Source organism: Vulpes vulpes, chromosome 6 (assembly GCF_048418805.1).
Source record: "Vulpes vulpes isolate BD-2025 chromosome 6, VulVul3, whole genome shotgun sequence".
In the NCBI taxonomy this organism is placed as follows: domain Eukaryota; kingdom Metazoa; phylum Chordata; class Mammalia; order Carnivora; family Canidae; genus Vulpes; species Vulpes vulpes.
Genome location: NC_132785.1, coordinates 108,423,816 through 108,443,230, shown reverse-complemented (window position 1 = coordinate 108,443,230; position 19,415 = coordinate 108,423,816). Strand labels below are relative to the sequence as shown.

The 19,415-nt window shown below is 36.3% G+C and overlaps 1 protein-coding gene and 1 pseudogene across 6 annotated transcripts in view; one reads left to right on the top strand and one right to left on the bottom strand.

Annotated features, from left to right (window-relative positions):
* YLPM1 (YLP motif containing 1) overlaps window positions 1-19,415 on the bottom strand; it is a 75,672-nt gene that overhangs the window by 22,195 nt on the left and 34,062 nt on the right. For 3 of the 6 annotated variants that reach the window (XR_012002249.1, XM_026008604.2, XM_026008606.2), the window contains exons 6-16: window positions 18,225-18,345; window positions 11,245-11,662; window positions 11,040-11,132; window positions 10,607-10,802; window positions 9,789-9,907; window positions 8,577-8,731; window positions 4,721-4,783; window positions 4,310-4,429; window positions 3,893-4,069; window positions 3,730-3,813; window positions 3,361-3,444 (exon numbers count right to left, since the gene is read on the bottom strand). Coding sequence is in view for 4 of the 6 variants with exons in the window: in XM_026008604.2 (XP_025864389.2) it covers window positions 3,361-3,444; window positions 3,730-3,813; window positions 3,893-4,069; window positions 4,310-4,429; window positions 4,721-4,783; window positions 8,577-8,731; window positions 9,789-9,907; window positions 10,607-10,802; window positions 11,040-11,132; window positions 11,245-11,662; window positions 18,225-18,345 (1,630 nt within the window). In the remaining 2 variants the exon portion in view is untranslated. The remainder of the gene's footprint in view (window positions 1-3,360; window positions 3,445-3,729; window positions 3,814-3,892; window positions 4,070-4,309; window positions 4,430-4,720; window positions 4,784-8,576; window positions 8,732-9,788; window positions 9,908-10,606; window positions 10,803-11,039; window positions 11,133-11,244; window positions 11,663-18,224; window positions 18,346-19,415) is intronic. The other 3 variants (XR_012002250.1, XM_026008605.2, XM_072762044.1) reach the window with 1 other exon arrangement.
* Window positions 13,168-14,041, top strand: LOC112927140 (homeobox protein NANOG pseudogene; annotated as a pseudogene).

Genomic DNA, 19,415 nt, shown 5'->3' with positions numbered 1-19,415 from the left:
TAGGTTGAATTTGAGATGTACTCAAGTAACAAGTTTTTGGTAGAGAATTTGGAAAGTAAGGGTATATAGTGGATAGGTTGAATTTGAGATGTACTCAAGTAACAAGTTTTTGGTCGAGAATTTGGAAAGTAAAGGTAGAGTTTTAAAAATCACCCATAATCCCTCCACTAAGATATAATTAGTGTTGTACTGATAAAAATTATTTGATTCTTCACAATTTATTATTAAAGGCACATATGTGGTGATCCAAGCTACCAGAAAGATCTATATCAAATGTGCAGAATGACAAGATCCTAAGATAGATGGAGCCCCAAAGAACTCCAAAATTTTAGGACTGAGTAGCAAGAAAAGCCAGCAAAGGAGACTGAAAGGGATGGCCAGAGAAGCAAGAGGAAAATCAGAAGGTGGACTTGCAGTAGCCAAAAGGAAAACGCTGTCAAAAGGTGGACATGAGGGCAGCCTGGGTGACTCAGTGGTTTAGCGCCGCCTTCAGCCCAGGGCATGATCCTGGAGACCCTGGATCGAGTCTCATGTCGGGTTCCCTGCATGGAGCCTGCTTTTCCCTCTGCCTGTGTCTCTGCCTCTCTCTCTCTCTTTCATGAATAAATAAATAAATTAAATTAAATTAAAAAAAAGAAGTTGGACATGGTCAATTAAGTTCTACGTGGCTGCAAAATTAAGCAACAGAAATGAAAATTATCTACTGTCATGAAATCTTTGCTGAGAGTGTCTGGAGAATGGTTGGAGCAGAAACCAGAGGAAATGAGTTGAGGAATGGCATTGGGAGGTAAAAATACATAAAAACACAATGACAACATTAATAGGAGCTCAAACCAAATGGAAGTACACAACTGATTAAAAGAGAAAAATCTCTACTTTTCCATGATAAAGATTTACTTCCACCAAATTAATAACTGATTTAGGCAAAATTATCAATGAGTGAAAACTTAAGGAACAAGATATTAACAAGGTTTCTCCCTACAGATTATTACAAAGGATAAAGGTAGAAAAATTTGATGGATACCACCTGAACTAAGTGATCAACATTTGAACCACCAGGAATGAAATAAATTGATATCATATGGTTCTGATATGATGCACTAAAGACCCAACATCACTATGTAGCATTCCTGGTAATGTTTAACCTGAAACTAATCATGTGGAAACAACCAGACAAACCCAAATTGAACTGTATTCTACAAAACAACTGGCCTACACTCTTCAAAACTTATTTGTCTTTCCTGACAATGACATGGCTGAAATAGTACTTTTTTATATTAAACGGCTATATCCTGGATTTTTAAAAATTGCTGTAAGGCACATTAAGAGAACATTTGGTGAAATGTGAATATGGACTATATGAGATAATTCAGGAAATTTGTACTACTTAATATAATACTTTATCAATGTTAAATTTCCTGAATTTGATAATTGGGACTTCTAGTTTTGTAAGAGAATACCCTTGTTCTTGGGGAGATACATACTGTAATACTGTATTAGAGGTGAAGAGTTAAGGGTTATGAAGTTTACAAATTAACTTTCACATGGTTCCACAGTAGTAGTAATAAGAAGACATATATATCTATCTCACATCCATCAAAATCCTAGAGGAGAACACAGGCAACAACCTCTGTGACCTCAGCCACAGAAACTTCTTACTGGACATGTCTCCAAAGGCAAGAGAAACAAAGCCAAAGATGAACTATTGAGACTTCATCAAGATAAAAATCTTCTGCACAGCAAAGGAAATAGTCAACAAAAACAAAGACAACTGACAGAATGGAAGAAGATACAGGCAAATATCTTTTTTTAAGATTTTATTTATTTATTCAGGAGAAATACAGAGAGAAAGGCAGAGACATAGGCAGAGGGAGAAGCAGGCTCCCTGTGGGAAGCCTGACGTGGGACTTGATCCCAGGACCTGAACCAGGGATCACGACCTGAACCAAAGGCAACGTTCAACCACTGAGCCACCCAGGTGCCCTGATATCTGCAAATGTCTTATCAGGTAAAGGGCTAGTATCCAAAATCTATAAAGAACTTACCAAACTCAACACCCAAAGAACAAATAATCCAATTAAGAAATGGGCAGAAGACATGAATACACATTTCTCCAAAGAAGACATACAAATGGCCAACAGACACACAAAAAGACGTCACTTGGCATCAGTGAAATACAAATCAAAACCACAATGAGATACCACCTCACGCTGGTCAGAATGTCTAAAACAAGTCAGGAAATGACAGATGTTGGTAAGGATACAGAGAAAGGGGAATCCTCTTACACTGTAGGTGGGAATGCAAGCTGGTACAGCCACTCTGGAAAACAGTATGGAGGTTCCTCAAGAAGTTGAAAATAGAGCTACCCTATAACCTGGCACTTGCACTACTAGCTATTTACTCTAAAGATACAAAAGTAGTGGGATCCCTGGGTGGCGCAGCGGTTTGGCGCCTGCCTTTGGCCCAGGGCGCGATCCTGGAGACCCGGGATCGAATCCCATATCGGACTCCCGATGCATGGAGCCTGCTTCTCCCTCTGCCTGTGTCTCTGCCTCTCTCTCTCTGTGACTATCATAAATAAATAAAGATTAAAAAAAATGTTTAAAAAAAAAAAAAAAGATACAAAAGTAGTGACCTGAAAGGGCACTTTATCCCCAATGTTTATAGCAGCAATGTCCACAATAGCCATACTGTGAAAAGAGCCCAGATGTCCATTGACAGATAAATGAATAAAGATGTCATATGTGTATATATACTGGGCTATTACTCCGCCATCAAAAAACCCTGAAATCTTGCCATTTGCAACAACATGGAACTAGAGGGTATTATGGTAAGTGAAATAGTCAATCAGAGAAAGACAATTATTATATGATTCCAGTCATATGTGGAATTTAAGAAACAAAACAGAGGAGCACAGAGGAAGGGAGGGAAAAATAAAACAAGATGAAATCAGAGATGCAGACAAACCATAAGAGACTCTTGATCATAGGAGACAGACTGGGGGTTGCTGGAGGGGAGGAGGATAATGGGGGACATAGTAATTGACATTACTATGATGGACATTAAGGAGGGCACGTGATGTAATGAGCACTGAGTGTTACATTAGACTGATGAATCACTGAACTCTACCTCTGAAACTCACAATACACTACGTTAATTAATTGAATTTAAATTTTAAAAAGATATATATCTATATAGAGAAAAATGTGGCAGAATATTAACAATCAAAATCTCAGTGAAAGTTCTATAGGTGTTCTTATATGATTCATGCAACTTTTCTGTAGTTAAAAATTTTTTCCAAATAAAAAAGGTTAAAAAAAAAGGTCCCTTTTGCACTGGTTCAAGGCAAAGGACACTTACCTCTTCAATAGCAGCATCTTGCAGCAGAGAACGAATGTCTAGACGCATCATATGACGAGGTGCAGTTTCCCAGTGGTCAGCCATCTATTGAGAGATTTAGGAGGTCAAGTTATCACAGGAAACTATTCAAAGAAAGACCACATGAGCACCTAAGACAAATTTAACCAATACTGTGAAGTCTAACAGGCCAGTTCCTGGAAGAATTAGGCCACATCTCTTTCACTTAGATACAAAGGATAATACACATTTACTAAAGAAGGTAGAAAAGACTTTCTGAAAGTAAAGGGGATAAACAACTTCCATACAACAGTGATCATACAGACAAAATGAAGTTTAGAATACAACACCTCCTATGTTTCCAAAAATCACCTTATTTATTTCCTTCAGTTTTCTTCCATGAATATTTCTCTTGCCACAGGTCTGGTTATCTGCACTCATTTCAGCTAAATATACCTAAAAAAGAATGAATAGTGATTAAGCAAACAAATGCAACACTTACATGATAACACAAAGTACTCTAAAGTTCTTTTACCTCAAATCCCTTGGTTTTTGCTGCACTCCAAAACTGGTCAAAATGTCTAACTCTGTCATTGATGGCATCCAGGATGATAAAGGGGAAAAAGCCATCATCCAGAGTCTTTTTGAAAGTTTTGAACATGCTGGTGCGGTAGGTCTCTTCCATCTCGGCTTCGTATTCATATTCCATGACCTAAGACACCCCAAAAGAGATATGGAATAAGCAAAAACAAAGAACCATCCTAAACCTCTTCTCTTGTTAGCTTCTGGACAGACACAACTTTGTAGCGTTTCCTTCGCATCTAATTACTAAAATTTGTATTCAAAAAAGATAAGTCTTTGTCTTCAAAAAAAGCCACATTTCTCTCTGAACATGTTTTCCTTTCAACACTATTAATTAATCAGGATGTAACCTGAGAGGAATATGCCATACCTTCTTTTTCACTTTCTTTCCAGAATCTGGGTCTTTTTCTTCTTTCTCCACTTCAGTGATGAAGTAATCATCTAAGCTTAGAACTCTGGGTGCAGGTCCTCCAAACTCTACCTCTTTATCCTATAAATCATGCAGCCAAAGTGTTAAAAAGAATTTACAGAATAAATTAATGAATGCTCATACCAAAGCTCCTTCTCATGACTAAATAATATGCAATCTTCTGGTAGTTTCAACTCAAGCAGAGGCAAAAATATTTGTCTACGCAGAACAAAATGTTTATGGAAAAGAATCTACCACATGGGTCAACAAGGATGGATCAAATGGGAAATACCTGTATCAAATCACACTGCTTGCTAAGAAGACAAGTGGCTAACAAAAGCAACTGATTTTTTTTGGCTTTCCCATACTCACTCGAATAAGTTTTGCAACATGTGTCTTTCCACTGCCAGGCAATCCTCTCATTATAACAACAATCTGAAACACAGTGAAAAACCAAAAAAAATCACTTAGAGATTTTTTTACAATGAGGTCTTACAATTAAGTGACCTATCTATCGTTCTCTAGGATACACTATATGACGGGTCATGAAATAAACCTTAATAAATCTGAAAGGACAGAAATAATACAAAGTATGTCTCTGGCCACAGTGGAATGAAATTAGAAATTAAAGTAAGAAAAAAAATTGAGAAATTCACAAGTCTATGGAAATTAAACACCATATTCTTAAATAACCAATGGGTCAAAGAAGAAATTTAAATATCAGAAAATACTTTGATATAAATAAAAATACCAAAACTTACGGGATGCAGTGAAAAGCAGTGCTTATAAGGAAGTTTATAGCTGTAAGTGCCTATATTAATAAGAAGATCTCAAATCAATAACCTAACTTTCCAATTTCAGACACTGGAAAAAGAAGAACAAACTAAACCTGAAGTAAGCAGAAAAAAGGAAATAATATTAGAGCAGAAGTCAATAAAATAGACAATTGAAAAACATTAAAAAAAAAAAGATCAATGGAGCCAAAAGCTGGTTCTTTGAAAAGATCAAAAAAATTGAACATACCTTCAGCTAGACTGACTAAGAAAAAAGAGAAAAGATTCAAATGATCAGAATCAGAAATGAAGGATAGGACACAATTACCTGCTTTATAGAAATAAAAAATGGTTATAAAATGGACACCTTAGATGAAATGGGCAAATTCCTAGAAAGAGACAAAGACATTTTCAGTTGAAAGTGACTGGAGAAAAAATAGACAATCTGAAATAGACCCAAAACTACATGCAAAGAAAAGCTCAGAGGCCCAGATAGTTTCATCACTAAATTCCAACAAACATTTAAAGAACCCTTTACAAACTCTTCCAAAAAACAGAATAGGAAGGAACTCCCTACTCATTTTGTGAGGCTAGCATCTCAAATCACACAAATACTCTAAAACCAAAATAAATAAATTAATTAAAAAAAAATAATACTCTAAAACCAAAACCAGACAAAAACATCACAAACAAACAAACAAACAAAAAAACTATAGATTATTCCTTATGAATACAGATGCAAAACTCTCCAATAAAATACTGGCAAAGGGAATCCAGCAACATATAAAAAGAATTATATACCATGACTAAATGGGATTTAACCCAGGGATGCAAATTAACATCCAAAAATCAATTACTTGGGGGATCCCTGGGTGGCTCAGCAGTTTAGTGCCTGCTTTCGGCCCAGGGCGTGATCCTGGAGTCCCGAGATTGAGTCCCACATCAGGCTCCTGCATGGAGCCTGCTTCTCCCTCTGCCTGTGTCTCTGCCTCTCTCTCTCTCTCTCTCTCTCTCTCTCATGAATAAATAAATAAAATCTTTTTTTTTTAAATAAATAAAATCTTAAAAAAATCAATTACTCTAATCAATACATCATTATCAATATGATGATAAAAAATCACATGCAAAAGAATAAAATCACACACAGTAAAAACAAAAATCACAAAAATCTCAAATGCAGGAAAAGCATTCAACAAAATCCAACATCATTACATGATAAAAAAATTCAACAAACTAGGAATGGAAGGGAACCTGATAAAGGGTATCTACTGAAAACCCACAGCTAATATTATACTTAATGGTGAAATAATTAAAGTATTCTCTCTAAGATCAAGAATAAACAAGGATGTTCACTCTCACCACATTTATTCAACACTGTACTGGAGGTTCTAGCCAGGGCAACTAAGCAAAAGAGAGAGAGAGAGAGAGAGAGAGAGAGAGAGAGAGAAATAAAAAGCATTCAGATGAGAAAGGAAGAAGTAAAACCTCTATCTGCAAATCACATGATCTTGTATACAGAAAATCCTAGGGAATCCACTACAAAATTAATTAGAATAAATGAGTTTAACAATGTTGCAGGATATGAGATCAATATTTAAGAGTCAGTTGTATTTCTTTTTTTTTTTTCTTAAAGATTTTATTCACCTATTCATGAGAGACAGAGAGAGAGAAAGAGAGAGAGGCAGAGACACAGGCAGAGGGAGAAGCAGGCTCCATGCAGGGAGCCTGATGTGGGACTCGATTCTCAGTCTCCAGGATCACACCCTGGGCTGAAGGCAGCGCTAAATCGCTGAGCCACCCAGGCTGCCCGAGTTAGTTGTGTTTCTATACAATTAAACAATCCAAAAATGGAATTAAGCTAACCATATCAATAACAATACTATAATATGAACGGATTAAACAATCCAATGAAAAGGTATAAGTTGTCAGACTACATTAAAAAACATGATCCAAAAAAATAAAAATAAAAAAAATAAAAAAACAAAACAAAACAAAACAAACATGATCCAACTATATGCTGTGCTGTCTAAAGGAGACATACTTTATAAATTCAAAGACGAATAAGACTGAAAGTAAAAGGATGAAAAAGATAAATCATGCTAACAAGCAACCACAGAAAAGCTGGAGTAGCTATACTAAAAAGAGGTGAAACAGACTTTCCAACAAAGACTTATGTAGTCCTATGTAGTCAAAATAGCTGATGGAAATCTCTAGTACCAGTTTACTGAAATATAATCTAACTATTTTGCAATATAAACTTAAGAATGCATACATTTGACACCTGTCAGAATGGCAAAAATGAACAGCACAAGAAACAAGTGTTGGCAAAGAAATGGAGGAAAAGGAACTTTGTGCACTGTTGGTGGGAATGTAAACTGGTGCAGCCACTCTGGAAAACAGTATGCAGGTTCTTCAAAAGTTAAAAATAAAACTACTCTATGATCTAGCAATTTCAATACTATGTATTTACTCAAAGAATACAAAAACACTAATTCAAAGGGATACATGCACCTCTGTGTTTATAGCAGCATTATTTACAATAGTCAAGGTATAGAAGCAGCTCAAGTGTCCATCAACAGATGAATGGATAAAGAAGATGTGGTGTGTGCATATATAAATATTGTATATATACACATACATATGTATTACATATGTAATACATATACATATGTATGTGTATGCATATATATATATAAATAGAATGTTAGACATAAAAAGAATGAAATCTTTTAGCCATAAAAAGAATAAAACCTTGCCATTTGCAATGACATGGATGGAGTACAATGCTAAGTGAAATTAGTCACAGAAAGACAAATACCATGTAATTTCACTCATATGTGGAACTGAGGAAACAAATGAACAAAGGAAAAAAAAAAGAGAAAGAGAGACAAATCAAGATATAGACTCTGGAATATAGAGAACAAACCGATGGTTACCAGAGGGGAGGGGGGTGTGAGGATGGGTTAAAAAGGTGATGGGGATGAAGGGGTACACTTGTCCTGATGTACACCAGGTGATGTATGTGTACACCCAAAACTAATATAACACTGTGTTAACTAACTGGAATGAAAATAAAAACTTAAAAAAAAAAAAAAACATACATATTTGGAGGTCACTAGGAAAATAAGCCCAAGTAAATCAAGTCCTTTTTGTTTTATATACCATAAAACCAAATCCACTTTCCCTCTCGTCAAAATAATGGAGCAATTAATGGATCTCTTGTCAATTTTTTTTTCAAGTTTTTCAACGTTTTTTTTTTGCCAAGCAATTAATCTCTAATTTCTTAAATTCTATAGCGTAAGCAGTTTGAGATTATATGGTGATTTGGAAATAGTAAGATGCCTTGAATCTGATTACGATGTCATAGAAAAGTAGAGAAATTCTGCTCAGGATATTAAAAGATCTCCTTTCAGCCTCTGATTTGCAAGAAAGCTAGTCAACTACATAGGACTCACTCTCTCAGGTCTGCTTTCTCGGCCAGGTGGTTTCAAAATATCATCCACATTCTTAGATTCGGGTTTCTTCTCAACCCGTGGAGCTGGAGGTGGCTGGTGGCTTAGTGAAGGAGCTGGCAGGGGCATTCGCTCCTCAGGGTAAGTTCTTCGTTCTCCTAGAATTCCAGCAGTTGAACAAAATTACTATTTATATGGTAATTATTTTAAATTTTAACTTTCTTCGATCCTGCTAAGGTAAAATAATTTATGATGACTTGGGGGGTACCTTAATAAGAGAAACCTTAATAAGAGAAAGTTTAAAGTAATGTAAATCTACTGAAATCAAGAAAATAAAAAGATTTAGGTAAACAGAATGTTCTAAAAAATACTCAAATCATTTTTGTTTGTATTAAATTTAGGGGAAAAGTTAAGCAACAGGACATAGAATAACAATTACACTTTGCTGGACAGTCCCAAGTATGATTTATAGTCTGTCTGTAATGCCAGCTTTACAGCTTTATGAACAAGGGTCACCAGCTTAGGAAAGCTTGCTCTTACAAACAGGGATGCATTTTTAGATTAAGTGTATAGTTGTGAAAAACTAAAAGCAACCTAAATGTCCAACAAAAAGGGTTTTATATTTTATTCACTCAATGGAATATTACAGAGCCATTATTATAATAGGTTTACATATAGAAAAATGTATATGGTACAATATTACTGGGAATAAGCATGATAAAAAAACTGTATTTACACTTTGATTACAACTCCATTAATACATACATGAAAAGAGAATGAGAAGAAATATACAAAATTATAATAGTTGTGGTATGGTAGATGGTGGCATTATAACTGATTTTGTTTCTATTTTCCAAATTTCTTTAATAATACAAAAGAACAATTTGTTTTCTTTCATTAATTACATTATTTTAAAATTTTTTAAAAAATTTAAAAAAATTTTTAAGTAGGTTCCACATCCAAACATGAAGCCAAACATGGGGCTTGAACTCATGACCCTCAGCTCAACACCTGAGCTGAGATAAAGAATTGGATGCTTAACCGAATGAGCCACCCACGCACCCCTACACTGCTATTTTTGATAACAATGTTGCCATCTCTGAAAAATCTATGACTACATTTTACTCTGAAAGTTTAAATCCATAGCTACAGTGGGAATCATCTCCAGTGGTTTGCATTCTCAATATCCTCATAGTTAATAAGGCACTGCTTTACCTCCAAACATGGATGGTCCTTCGTAGGCTGGTCGGTCAGACTTCCTGTCATAGGATGGCCTATCAAATCCCCCTCTTCTGGATGAGGAATGGTCTTTTTTGTCTCGATATGACTGAGTCCTAGAAGATGTTAACAGGGAGCGCTTTAGAAAATAAATGTGGAGGTCTCTGTCTTACAATGCAATACCACTATCTGCCCAATTTTTTCCATGGGTAGTTACTATACATAGTCAATATTTTTATTTTGCTTTTCTTTTTTTTAAAGATTTTATTTATTTTTATTTATTTATTTGACAGAGAATGTGAGAGGGAGAGAGAGAAAGCACAAGCAGGGAGAGTTGCAAGCAGATGGAGAAGCAAGCTCCCTGTGGAGCAGGGAACCTGATGCAAGGCTCGATCCCAGGACCTCGGGATCATGACCTGAGCCAATGGCACAGGATTAACAGACTAAATCACCCAGGTGCCCCTTTATTTTGCTTTTCCATTTCAGTCTGACTTGCATACACATATCTAAAGAGCTCATGAATTGCAAAAATACACTGTTTGCCTACTATTTAAATAATGGCTGCATCTTTATTGACAATACTATTTTGTTTCCTCACTGGCTATCCTCATCTCCCATTTAATTCTCTGGAATTCAAGCTCACAAAACTCAAGCATCTAGTTTCCTAAAGATTAGTCTGGAACTGTTCTTCCCTCTCCAAACTATACACACACGTATAAAAATTTATGAATTTCCTTTAGATACAATGACTTTTGCCAAATTTAAGTCTATGGTAATTTGTATACCTGGCAAAAAAGATATTTTTCATAACATACCTATCATCTCGAGGTCTGCGTTCTCTATCAAATCGATCCCGGTCGTAGTCAATAACACCCCGATCCCGGTCTCGGTCTCTGTGGGTCTCCCGATCCCTTTTGAAATCTCGATGATCTGCGATGACATTACTTTGACGATCAAAATAAGGCTCACGATCTCTGTCTCTATCATAACGATCACGTTGGCCTGCATGCTCTACGAAATAATTAGTATAAAATAAGAGCTATAGCCCTTCTTCTGAAATAAAAGCTGAAGAGTGCAAATCTAACTTTAGAACTAATATAAACTATTGTTCTAAATTCAGCTTATGAATCTTTTAGCTATTTTAAAGGGAGGCCTAGATAATATTATCAAAAATATTATCAAAAGGAAAAGCAAATGATAACTAGGTCCTAAAAGGTTTAAAAATACTGCTCTCTCTGGGACTCCTACCTGTCTCAAAAGTTGATCTTTCAGGTAGTGGATCTGGGCGCAAAGTTATTCTTTCTCCATAGGGTATCTGTTCAACTTTATTAGTGGACATATCTGGTGAAACAAATCAGGGATAAAACATGGTAAGAATGAAGCTAAAAGAAGACAAAGCTGAAGCTGACAATTTCTTGACAATCCCAAATACAAACCTGTCACCATCACTCACCTCGGCCATGGCCATAATCAACAGTCTGCTGCACCGGTGGTGGTTTGGACATTGGTGGCATACCCATAGGCAATGGGCCAGGAGGGGGAATGGAAGGATGCAGTGGGGGTGGTAACACTGGAGCAGATGGAATTGTTCCAGTTTCTGGTTTAAATTCTGAATTCAGTCCTTGTTCATCATTTGTATCCCAGAGACCGTAGAAAGAATCTTCATCCCAGCGTTCCTGTTCCACAGCTGAAGTTTGTGGCTTTATCACTGGAGGAGGAGGTGGAGGAGGAGGAGGAGGAGGCGGTGGTGGTGGTATTGGGATAGGCGGCCTGGTCACAGGAACAGATGATCTTGCTGGGGGAGCAGAAGGTCTTACAATTGAACCTGGTGGTTTACCTATAGGAGGGGGTGGTCTATAGGACCCTGGAGGCTGGAGAACAGAGTAAATGGTTTAGTAGATAAACACACCATTATGTTTTCACACATTAGCAGCAATTAAAATCTGATTCTCTGTCCATAAAAGAAAAGGCTGATAAACTGGTCATTCAAAATTAAAAACTTTTTGTGTTTAAAAATACACCAATGTAGAGAAATATCTAAATCATGTATCTGACAAAAGACTTGTACTTAGATTATGAAAAATTTTTACAACTTAATAAGACAAATAATAGGAAAAAAATGGGCAAAAAATTTGGACATTTCTCCAAAGTAGATACATAAATAAGCACTTGAAAAAATGCTCAATATCATTAGTCATTAGGGAAATACAAATTAAAATCGTAATGAGATACTATCTCATACCCAGTAAATGGCTGCAGTTAATAAAACAGACAATAACAAATGATGGCAAGAATGCAGAGAAATAAGAACCCAGTTAGATTGCTAATGGGAATGTAAAATGGTACAATCACTTTGGTAAATGGTTTAACAGTTGTTCAAGAAGTTAAACATAAACTTACAGACTCAGCAATTCCATTCCTAGGTGTCTATCCAAAACACACACACACACACACACACACACACACACATCCACCAAAGGACTTGCAGAAGTATTCACAGCAGCATTATTCAAAATCCAAATTTCTGTCAACTGGTGAATGGATAAACAAAATATGATAATCCATATAATATAATATTTCTTGGCTGTAAAAAGAAATGAAGTACTGGTTCATGCTACAACATGGATGAACTTTGAAAACATCAGGCGAATTAAGAAATGACAGACATGAAAGACCACATATTGTATGAATTCCATTTAAATGAAATGCCCAGAAAGGCAAATCTACAAAGTCAGAAAGTAGATTAATTGTTGCCTGGAACCTGGGGTAGGAATGAGGATTAACTGCAAATTGTCAAAAGGGATCTTACTGGGATAACGAACATGTTCTAAAACTGGATTATGGTGACAGTTGCACAACTTAGTAAATTTATTTAAAAATCACTGAACCACACAATTAAATGGGCAAAATACATGCTATATTATACCTCAATTAGGTTATTTAGAAAAAGGAAAAAAATTGTCTTTGCCCTTTTGCTGGATTGGGCTGGTTGGCTCTTGCTATTGAGGTAGTGACCCATTTCATCCCATCTTTCTGACCCTCTTACATATGGAGATCTTCATATTTCTCTAAGCTTTTCCACCTAGATACATAAGCCTGGGTCTTTTCTTACAATCTTGCTCTTTGGGTGTCTAGGTAGCTCAGTCAGTTGGGGATTCCCTCTTGATTCCCTAGTTCAGATCAAGATCTTGGGGTTGTGACATCAAGCCCCATGTCAGGCTCCAAGCTAAGCAGAGACTCTGTCCCTCTCCTTTTGCAACTCCTGCTGTCTCTAATAATAAAATAAATACATAAAATCTTAAGAAAACCAAAACAAAATCAATCTTGTTTCTCATTCTTTGTTTTTTTCCCTCTACCCTTTAACTCAGCAACAGAAATGTGGATTCAGTTCAGCCCGTATCTGCCTTGCCCCAAAGCACCCAATTCTAGGGATTCTTCTCAAATGCCTGAGATTTATGGGTCTAAAAAAAATTATGCGTCCTTGCAAATGTCATCTGTTGAGACACCCCACGTGGAAACTGCCTCTCCTCTTCCTTCCTCCATAGATCTGCTTATTCAGGACAGCCCCGATTCTTCCACCAGTCCCAGAGTAAAACTACTGGCCGCTTCTATAGAGGAGAGCACAGTGAAGAAGGAAGGTATGGCCCTGGGCAAGAAACAGAAGATCAGAACCCTGTCCTCTCAGAGCTATATGTACTCAACGACAGATTTCAGAGACAGAAATACCTCACTCTAAAGTAGATCCAAGAACTTCCCAACATTCTGAACCTTAGCTATAAGCAGGTTAAGACCTGGTTCCAGAACCAGAGAATGAAATGTAAGAAGTGGCAGAAAAATAACTGGCCAAATAGCAAGTGTGACTCAGAACAAGCTCAGCAACTATTGAATAATCAGGCTTCTCTTTTTACTACCAGGAATAACTGATAAACACTTCTGGAACCTTTCAATATAGAGCAACCAGACTTGGAACAGTCAGTCTTGGAACAACTATTCCTGGAAGAGTCAGAGCTGGTGCCCCCAAGCCTGGAACAACCAGACATGGAACAATCAGCTCCACAACTGTGGAGAGGAATCCTTGCAGCCCCAGATCCAGTTCCAGCAAAATTCTGTCAGTGATTTGGAGTCTATCTTAGAAACTGTTGGGGAAAGCCAATAATGTAATACAACAAACTGCTAAGGATTTTAGCACCCAGCAAATAATGGATTTATTCCCAAATTACTCTGTGAACACAGACCCTGAAGACGTATGATGATGAGTATATTATTCAATCTCAATTTGGGCAGCGGCTGTATTACTTTTCCTAGTATTTATATTTTAGGGTCCTGTATCTTGCCTTGATATTCTGTTTCTCACTGTGCTTATTTTGTCAAATTGAGGGGGTACAACTGGAGTCTAGCCAAGGAAGTTTCAGTAGCATTGGCTGCTATGGACAACATGGCATGTTTCTGGCTATAAATAACTAGATACCATACTAATTTGGGTATCTTTAAGCTCTAGGATCTAACCTCAAGAATAGGAAGTAAAAATACAAAGATGTGTGACAAAGGATTATTTGTATTTTCAGAGAGTGTGAAGCTTTACTTGTTAATAACTTCAATTGTTACGGTGAAGGGTTAAACCACATGTGCTTCATTGATTTCCTCTGCCCCTTGTGTTGTTTTACAATAACTCCTAATGTGTTCATTATTTTAGTATTTGCAGAAAGATGTTTTGTATCTTAATGTATCATGATAATAGTACCAGTTGGCTGGCTGGTTTACAGGTTTAAGTACAAATAAACAAAATACCCACTTAAAAAAAATTGTCCTCAACACTACCATCCCCTCCCCTCTAATGTACTATCCTCTCTCTTTTCTCCTTCCTGAAATATTAGGGAGCTAGCCACTTAGATATAAATGCCCCAGGCCTACCCCACACCTACTGAATTTCTGTAGGGGAGATCCTAGCATTAATTAAAAACAAAACCTCCATGAATAATTCTGATGTTGACCACTTGGCTAAGAATCTCTGCTATAAACTATCTTTCTCACTCTGGTGGTCTATCTCTACAAAAATAGTGAATTTCCAGTGAAATAAACTCTAGCTAGCCTCCTCACTTCTATTCAGTTGTCTAGTTGACAACAGTAGTTTGTGGCAGCACTGGTACCAACATACAACACCAAAACCAGGAAACAAAACAAAGAAACTGAATAGAACATTTAGTAACCTACTCAAGAGGGAGTGCTACTGTAGCGTGCAATGGTTGTATTTGTTTTCCCAAAGCAATCACCAAATGTCAACAGAAATGTGTATTAAAGAGACAGTAGAACCTCTTAGATAGATAGGTCCTACCTATCTACTCAATACTGAAACCTAATTATTAAATTTTATTTTAATCTTTACAAGTTTGATTCAAATACTCACTACACTTTTCTTTTAGTTCATTGTTTCTAGTTTGTTTGTTCTTCACTGACAGCTATTTTAGACCTTACACAGACCAGCCAACAATATATGCATTCCTTACACATTTACTCACATATGGGCTGTGCTTTAAAAAAAACTTTTTGAGTAATGAAATGGATTTGGCCAATATATAAGGATGCTGTTTAACTAGAGATCACTATAGGCTACAGTTAAAGACAAAGGGTTACTACCTAAGGATAAACATTTGATTATGGCATTTTAAACTCCAAGAAAATGTCATATAAGACAAAAACTTTTGTGTGGAGCACAGCTATCCAGACCTGTTTCAAATATCTTAAGAATACTTGGGACTTTGTCTATAAATAAAACAAAAAGTATTTCCTTCATACTACATAGTGAAAGCAATATACACACTTGTAAAAAAACAAAACAAAACATCCCTACAGTATTTATATGAGAAAGGATTAATATCTATACTGTATTTAGAATAATATAAATTGGAAAAAAAAAAAAACCCTTAAGAGTCAACAGATAAATGGGTAAAGAACAAAATAGAATTTTTATAGGAAGAAATTAGTTAACTAATATGGAAAAATACTCATGTTCACTATCAAAAATGCATATTAAAACATTTTAAAACTATTAAATCTACCAAAAATATTAAGTAGCTGACACCTGCAAGGCTCTAGTATACATGTTACACAACTATTTTTGAGAGCCACTGGCTGTATTCCAGGAATCATTAAAAAAGGTCCTTATTCTGTTACTGAAGTATCCCACTTTGGGAATTTAAGATTATTTTAAAAAGTTATCTAGAATAAGAACTTGATACAAAAATATTCATTAATGTTCTATTAATAATAAGGCTGAAGGATTAGAAACCAATTGTCCAACAGAAGTGGAATAGTTTTAATAAATTATGCATCAAAAATAATAATGTATGCAGGAATACAGAAAAATGTTTATGATTTGTGAAGTGAATAAAGCAGACACATGGAACTATAATTTGAAGCTTCTACTATTTGCTAAGAGATACAAAGATAAAAGACATAGTTCCTATCATTATGAGCTCTAAATATTTTATTTTTATTTATTCATTTGAGAGAGAGAGAGAGACAGAGTGAGTGAGTGCACGTGTGCACAGCACACAAGCAGGGAGAGCAGCAGAGGAACAGGAAGAAGTAGACTCTCCACTGAGCAGGGAGCCCAATGCAGGGCTTGATCTCAGGGTCCTGGGAGATCATGACTTAAGCTGAAGGCAGACGCTTTACTAACTGAGCTACCCAGGTGCACCAAGAGCTCTGTTTAGAAGGAAAGACAGACCTGATAACAGACAAAATACAACAGGATAATGGCCATGACAGAGGCTTGTATAAGACGTTACAGAGGTACATGTGAAGGCAACCATCTTACACAAGTGTAAGAGAAGATACAGAGCTGAGTTCTAAAAAAAATGAACAAGGATGAACTAGTTGGAGAAGGGGATAAGAAGAGAAAGAAAAGAAACTCTGTTTTAGAGAACATGCATGTGCAAAACGATAGAGAGGAAGAGCCTGGCACACTTTGAATTGTAAGAAGCTCCATGTGGAACGAAAGCAGAATGTAGCAGAGTGATGGTAATGGTAAGTAATGTTAAATTCAGGAAGAAAACATAGAAGGTCATGCAAAAGACTCTAGATTTTATCCTGAAAGCCATGGGGGAATACAAAAGCATTCTAAAGTGAGGGCACATGCAACATAGTGAGATTTATGTTTTTGCATGTCCATTTTGGCCAGAAGCCCCATCAGCGCTGTCTTAAGTGAGGTGTAGGGGTACACAGTGGCACTAGAGAACTTTTTCAGGTGATGGAAATTTTGTTCTTCCTTCTATTTGTCAAAACACAAACCTATGTAGGCTTAAAATGAGTTATGAGATGTAAACTAAACCTCAAAATTTGATTAAAAAATACAGCAAAACAATCACTCTAGCAGCAGAATGGAAAGCGGGATCAGAGGGGAGTGAGATGGGGAGATGAAATAATCTGAAATAATATAGGCAAGAGCTGATGAAGACTAGAACTGAGATTGTGGGGAAGTGGAGGACAGTATATTTGAACACTATTAAAAAGGTAGTAAAATCAATCAACAGAATGACTGGATATGGAAGGGCAGGACAAAGAAAAGAATTAAGGCTGACTTTCAGGTTCCCAGCTTGGGTGACTATGTGATGGTGAGGAGAAAGAACCAGTTAAACAGAGAATGATAATGAGTTCTGCTTTGAATCTGTGGAGCGACAGGAGACACATCAAGATGCAGATGGATGCACACACAGGTCAGAGACAGGACATGGAGAGGTGACATCATGGTGGTTGTTGGTGTTAACAACTATATCTGAGTGTTACGTGTTAGACCAGAGTGAAAGGGAACATTGAAAAATGAAGAGTTAATTTCATGAAATGATTTGGTTTTTTTTCTTTCATTGTGTTGTTACAAAGTTACTTGCATGACAATATTTTTAAAGCCCAACACTGGCTTAAAGATAAAACAACAAATAACAACCACAAAGATGAATGCAAAACAAATAGAAAATTTGATCAAACAAGTCTTCTTTAACAGAACTTTACTGCCTGAACTGAGGCATGACGTTTGATCCCTTCCTTAGCTGTGGAACTAGTAGCTTGAGGAAGTGGGGAGACTATGAGGCTCATAGGAGCAAAGTTCATGGGGAGCCCTTACACTGCCCAGATGAAAAACAGCACTATTTGAACAAAAGAGACTATTAGGAAAATTCTACAGTTTTGTGAACATGAAGCCATGTAGCTCAGGTGTGCTTGGTGTACTTATCAAAACCTAGGGGAAAAATGCTCACAGGTGACCACATTTAAAAGATTTTCAAAGGTCAATTACCACTAGCTTTATACTTTCCCCAAATTTACATTTTTTTTGTAGAGGAAATTTATACTTATTACAATAGGAAAAAAAATCAAACAAAATATACAAACATACAAAGTAGGAATCATTTCATTTCCTGAGCACACATTTTGCCATACCGGGTACATTCCAGGCCTTGAAGATGCATTCTGCAACCTCGCGTCCTGGGGTGGCAGATGGTCAGGCATCTGTGGCTCCGACCCAAAGTCTTTCATCTTCTGAAGCTGTTCTTTTTGTTCCCTGTGAACAAATAAAATTGCCATGGTACATTAGGCATGTTTACTCCATTCCTAAGTGACTACAATTGATAACAAAGAACAAAAAAGAGACCTAAAATCCTTGTTCTAAAATCCTCTCAGTGCCCACAGAGCACTGGCAGGATAACATTCTTTTGCCTATATGTAGCTAACTGACCAGTCATCTACAACCTATAAACGACTACAAATTATCAAAGATCTTCAAGGGCAGATTCTATAATCTGCCTCATTAGTCTATTCTAAAATATCATCTACTTGTCATGTTTTTCTTTCATTGAACAAAAAGTTGTCTCACTATGTCTTTTGTTCAATAATCTCTAGACCAAAGGTTGCAACATGGTGGCCAAATATGACCTAGAAAGCGATTTTTTTTTTTTTTGAAATTTGGCTTTCACATCAGTTTTAAAAATCTGAATTAGCTGCCATCATTTACAAAGCAAAATATTTCATAGATAAATTCAAATTTTAAAGGGATTTGGTAACAATGGGTTTAAGTTCCCACATGCCAATGATGAGCTGACAGAAATAGTGGCTGTCCACTTTAGATGAAACAGTTTGCCACAATCCTCACCACATTCAGTAAGTAGTTATTCTGGCCCATTTTTACTCATTTTAGTTACCTGTCTAGTTTTTGTGGATATTTTAGTTTATGGCCCTGCTGTATACAGTGAGAACAAATGTCAGCCTATACCCTTAAAAACGGTACTTCATATTCCTAAAGAGTAATTACACAACTCTTTATGCTTTTCTTCAAATATCTCTGGTCAAATTCCTTTTTTTATTTTTTTAACTTTTCCTTACAATGCCCACCTTAAACAGGTATAACATCTACTATAAGCTCTTTGGACCTTTTATAATTTTTTCCCTACATTGGGTATAGTGACCCAAATAGACATAAAGGGTCAAATATAGAAAAAGTTTATTTTCTGCCTCACATAAATCATATTATAACTTTACACCATCACAACATAGCTTACTTGTATTCAGCAATGACAATTCTTATCCATCACTTCATATTTTAATTAGGTTTATATTGCCTAGAAAGAGCTTTAA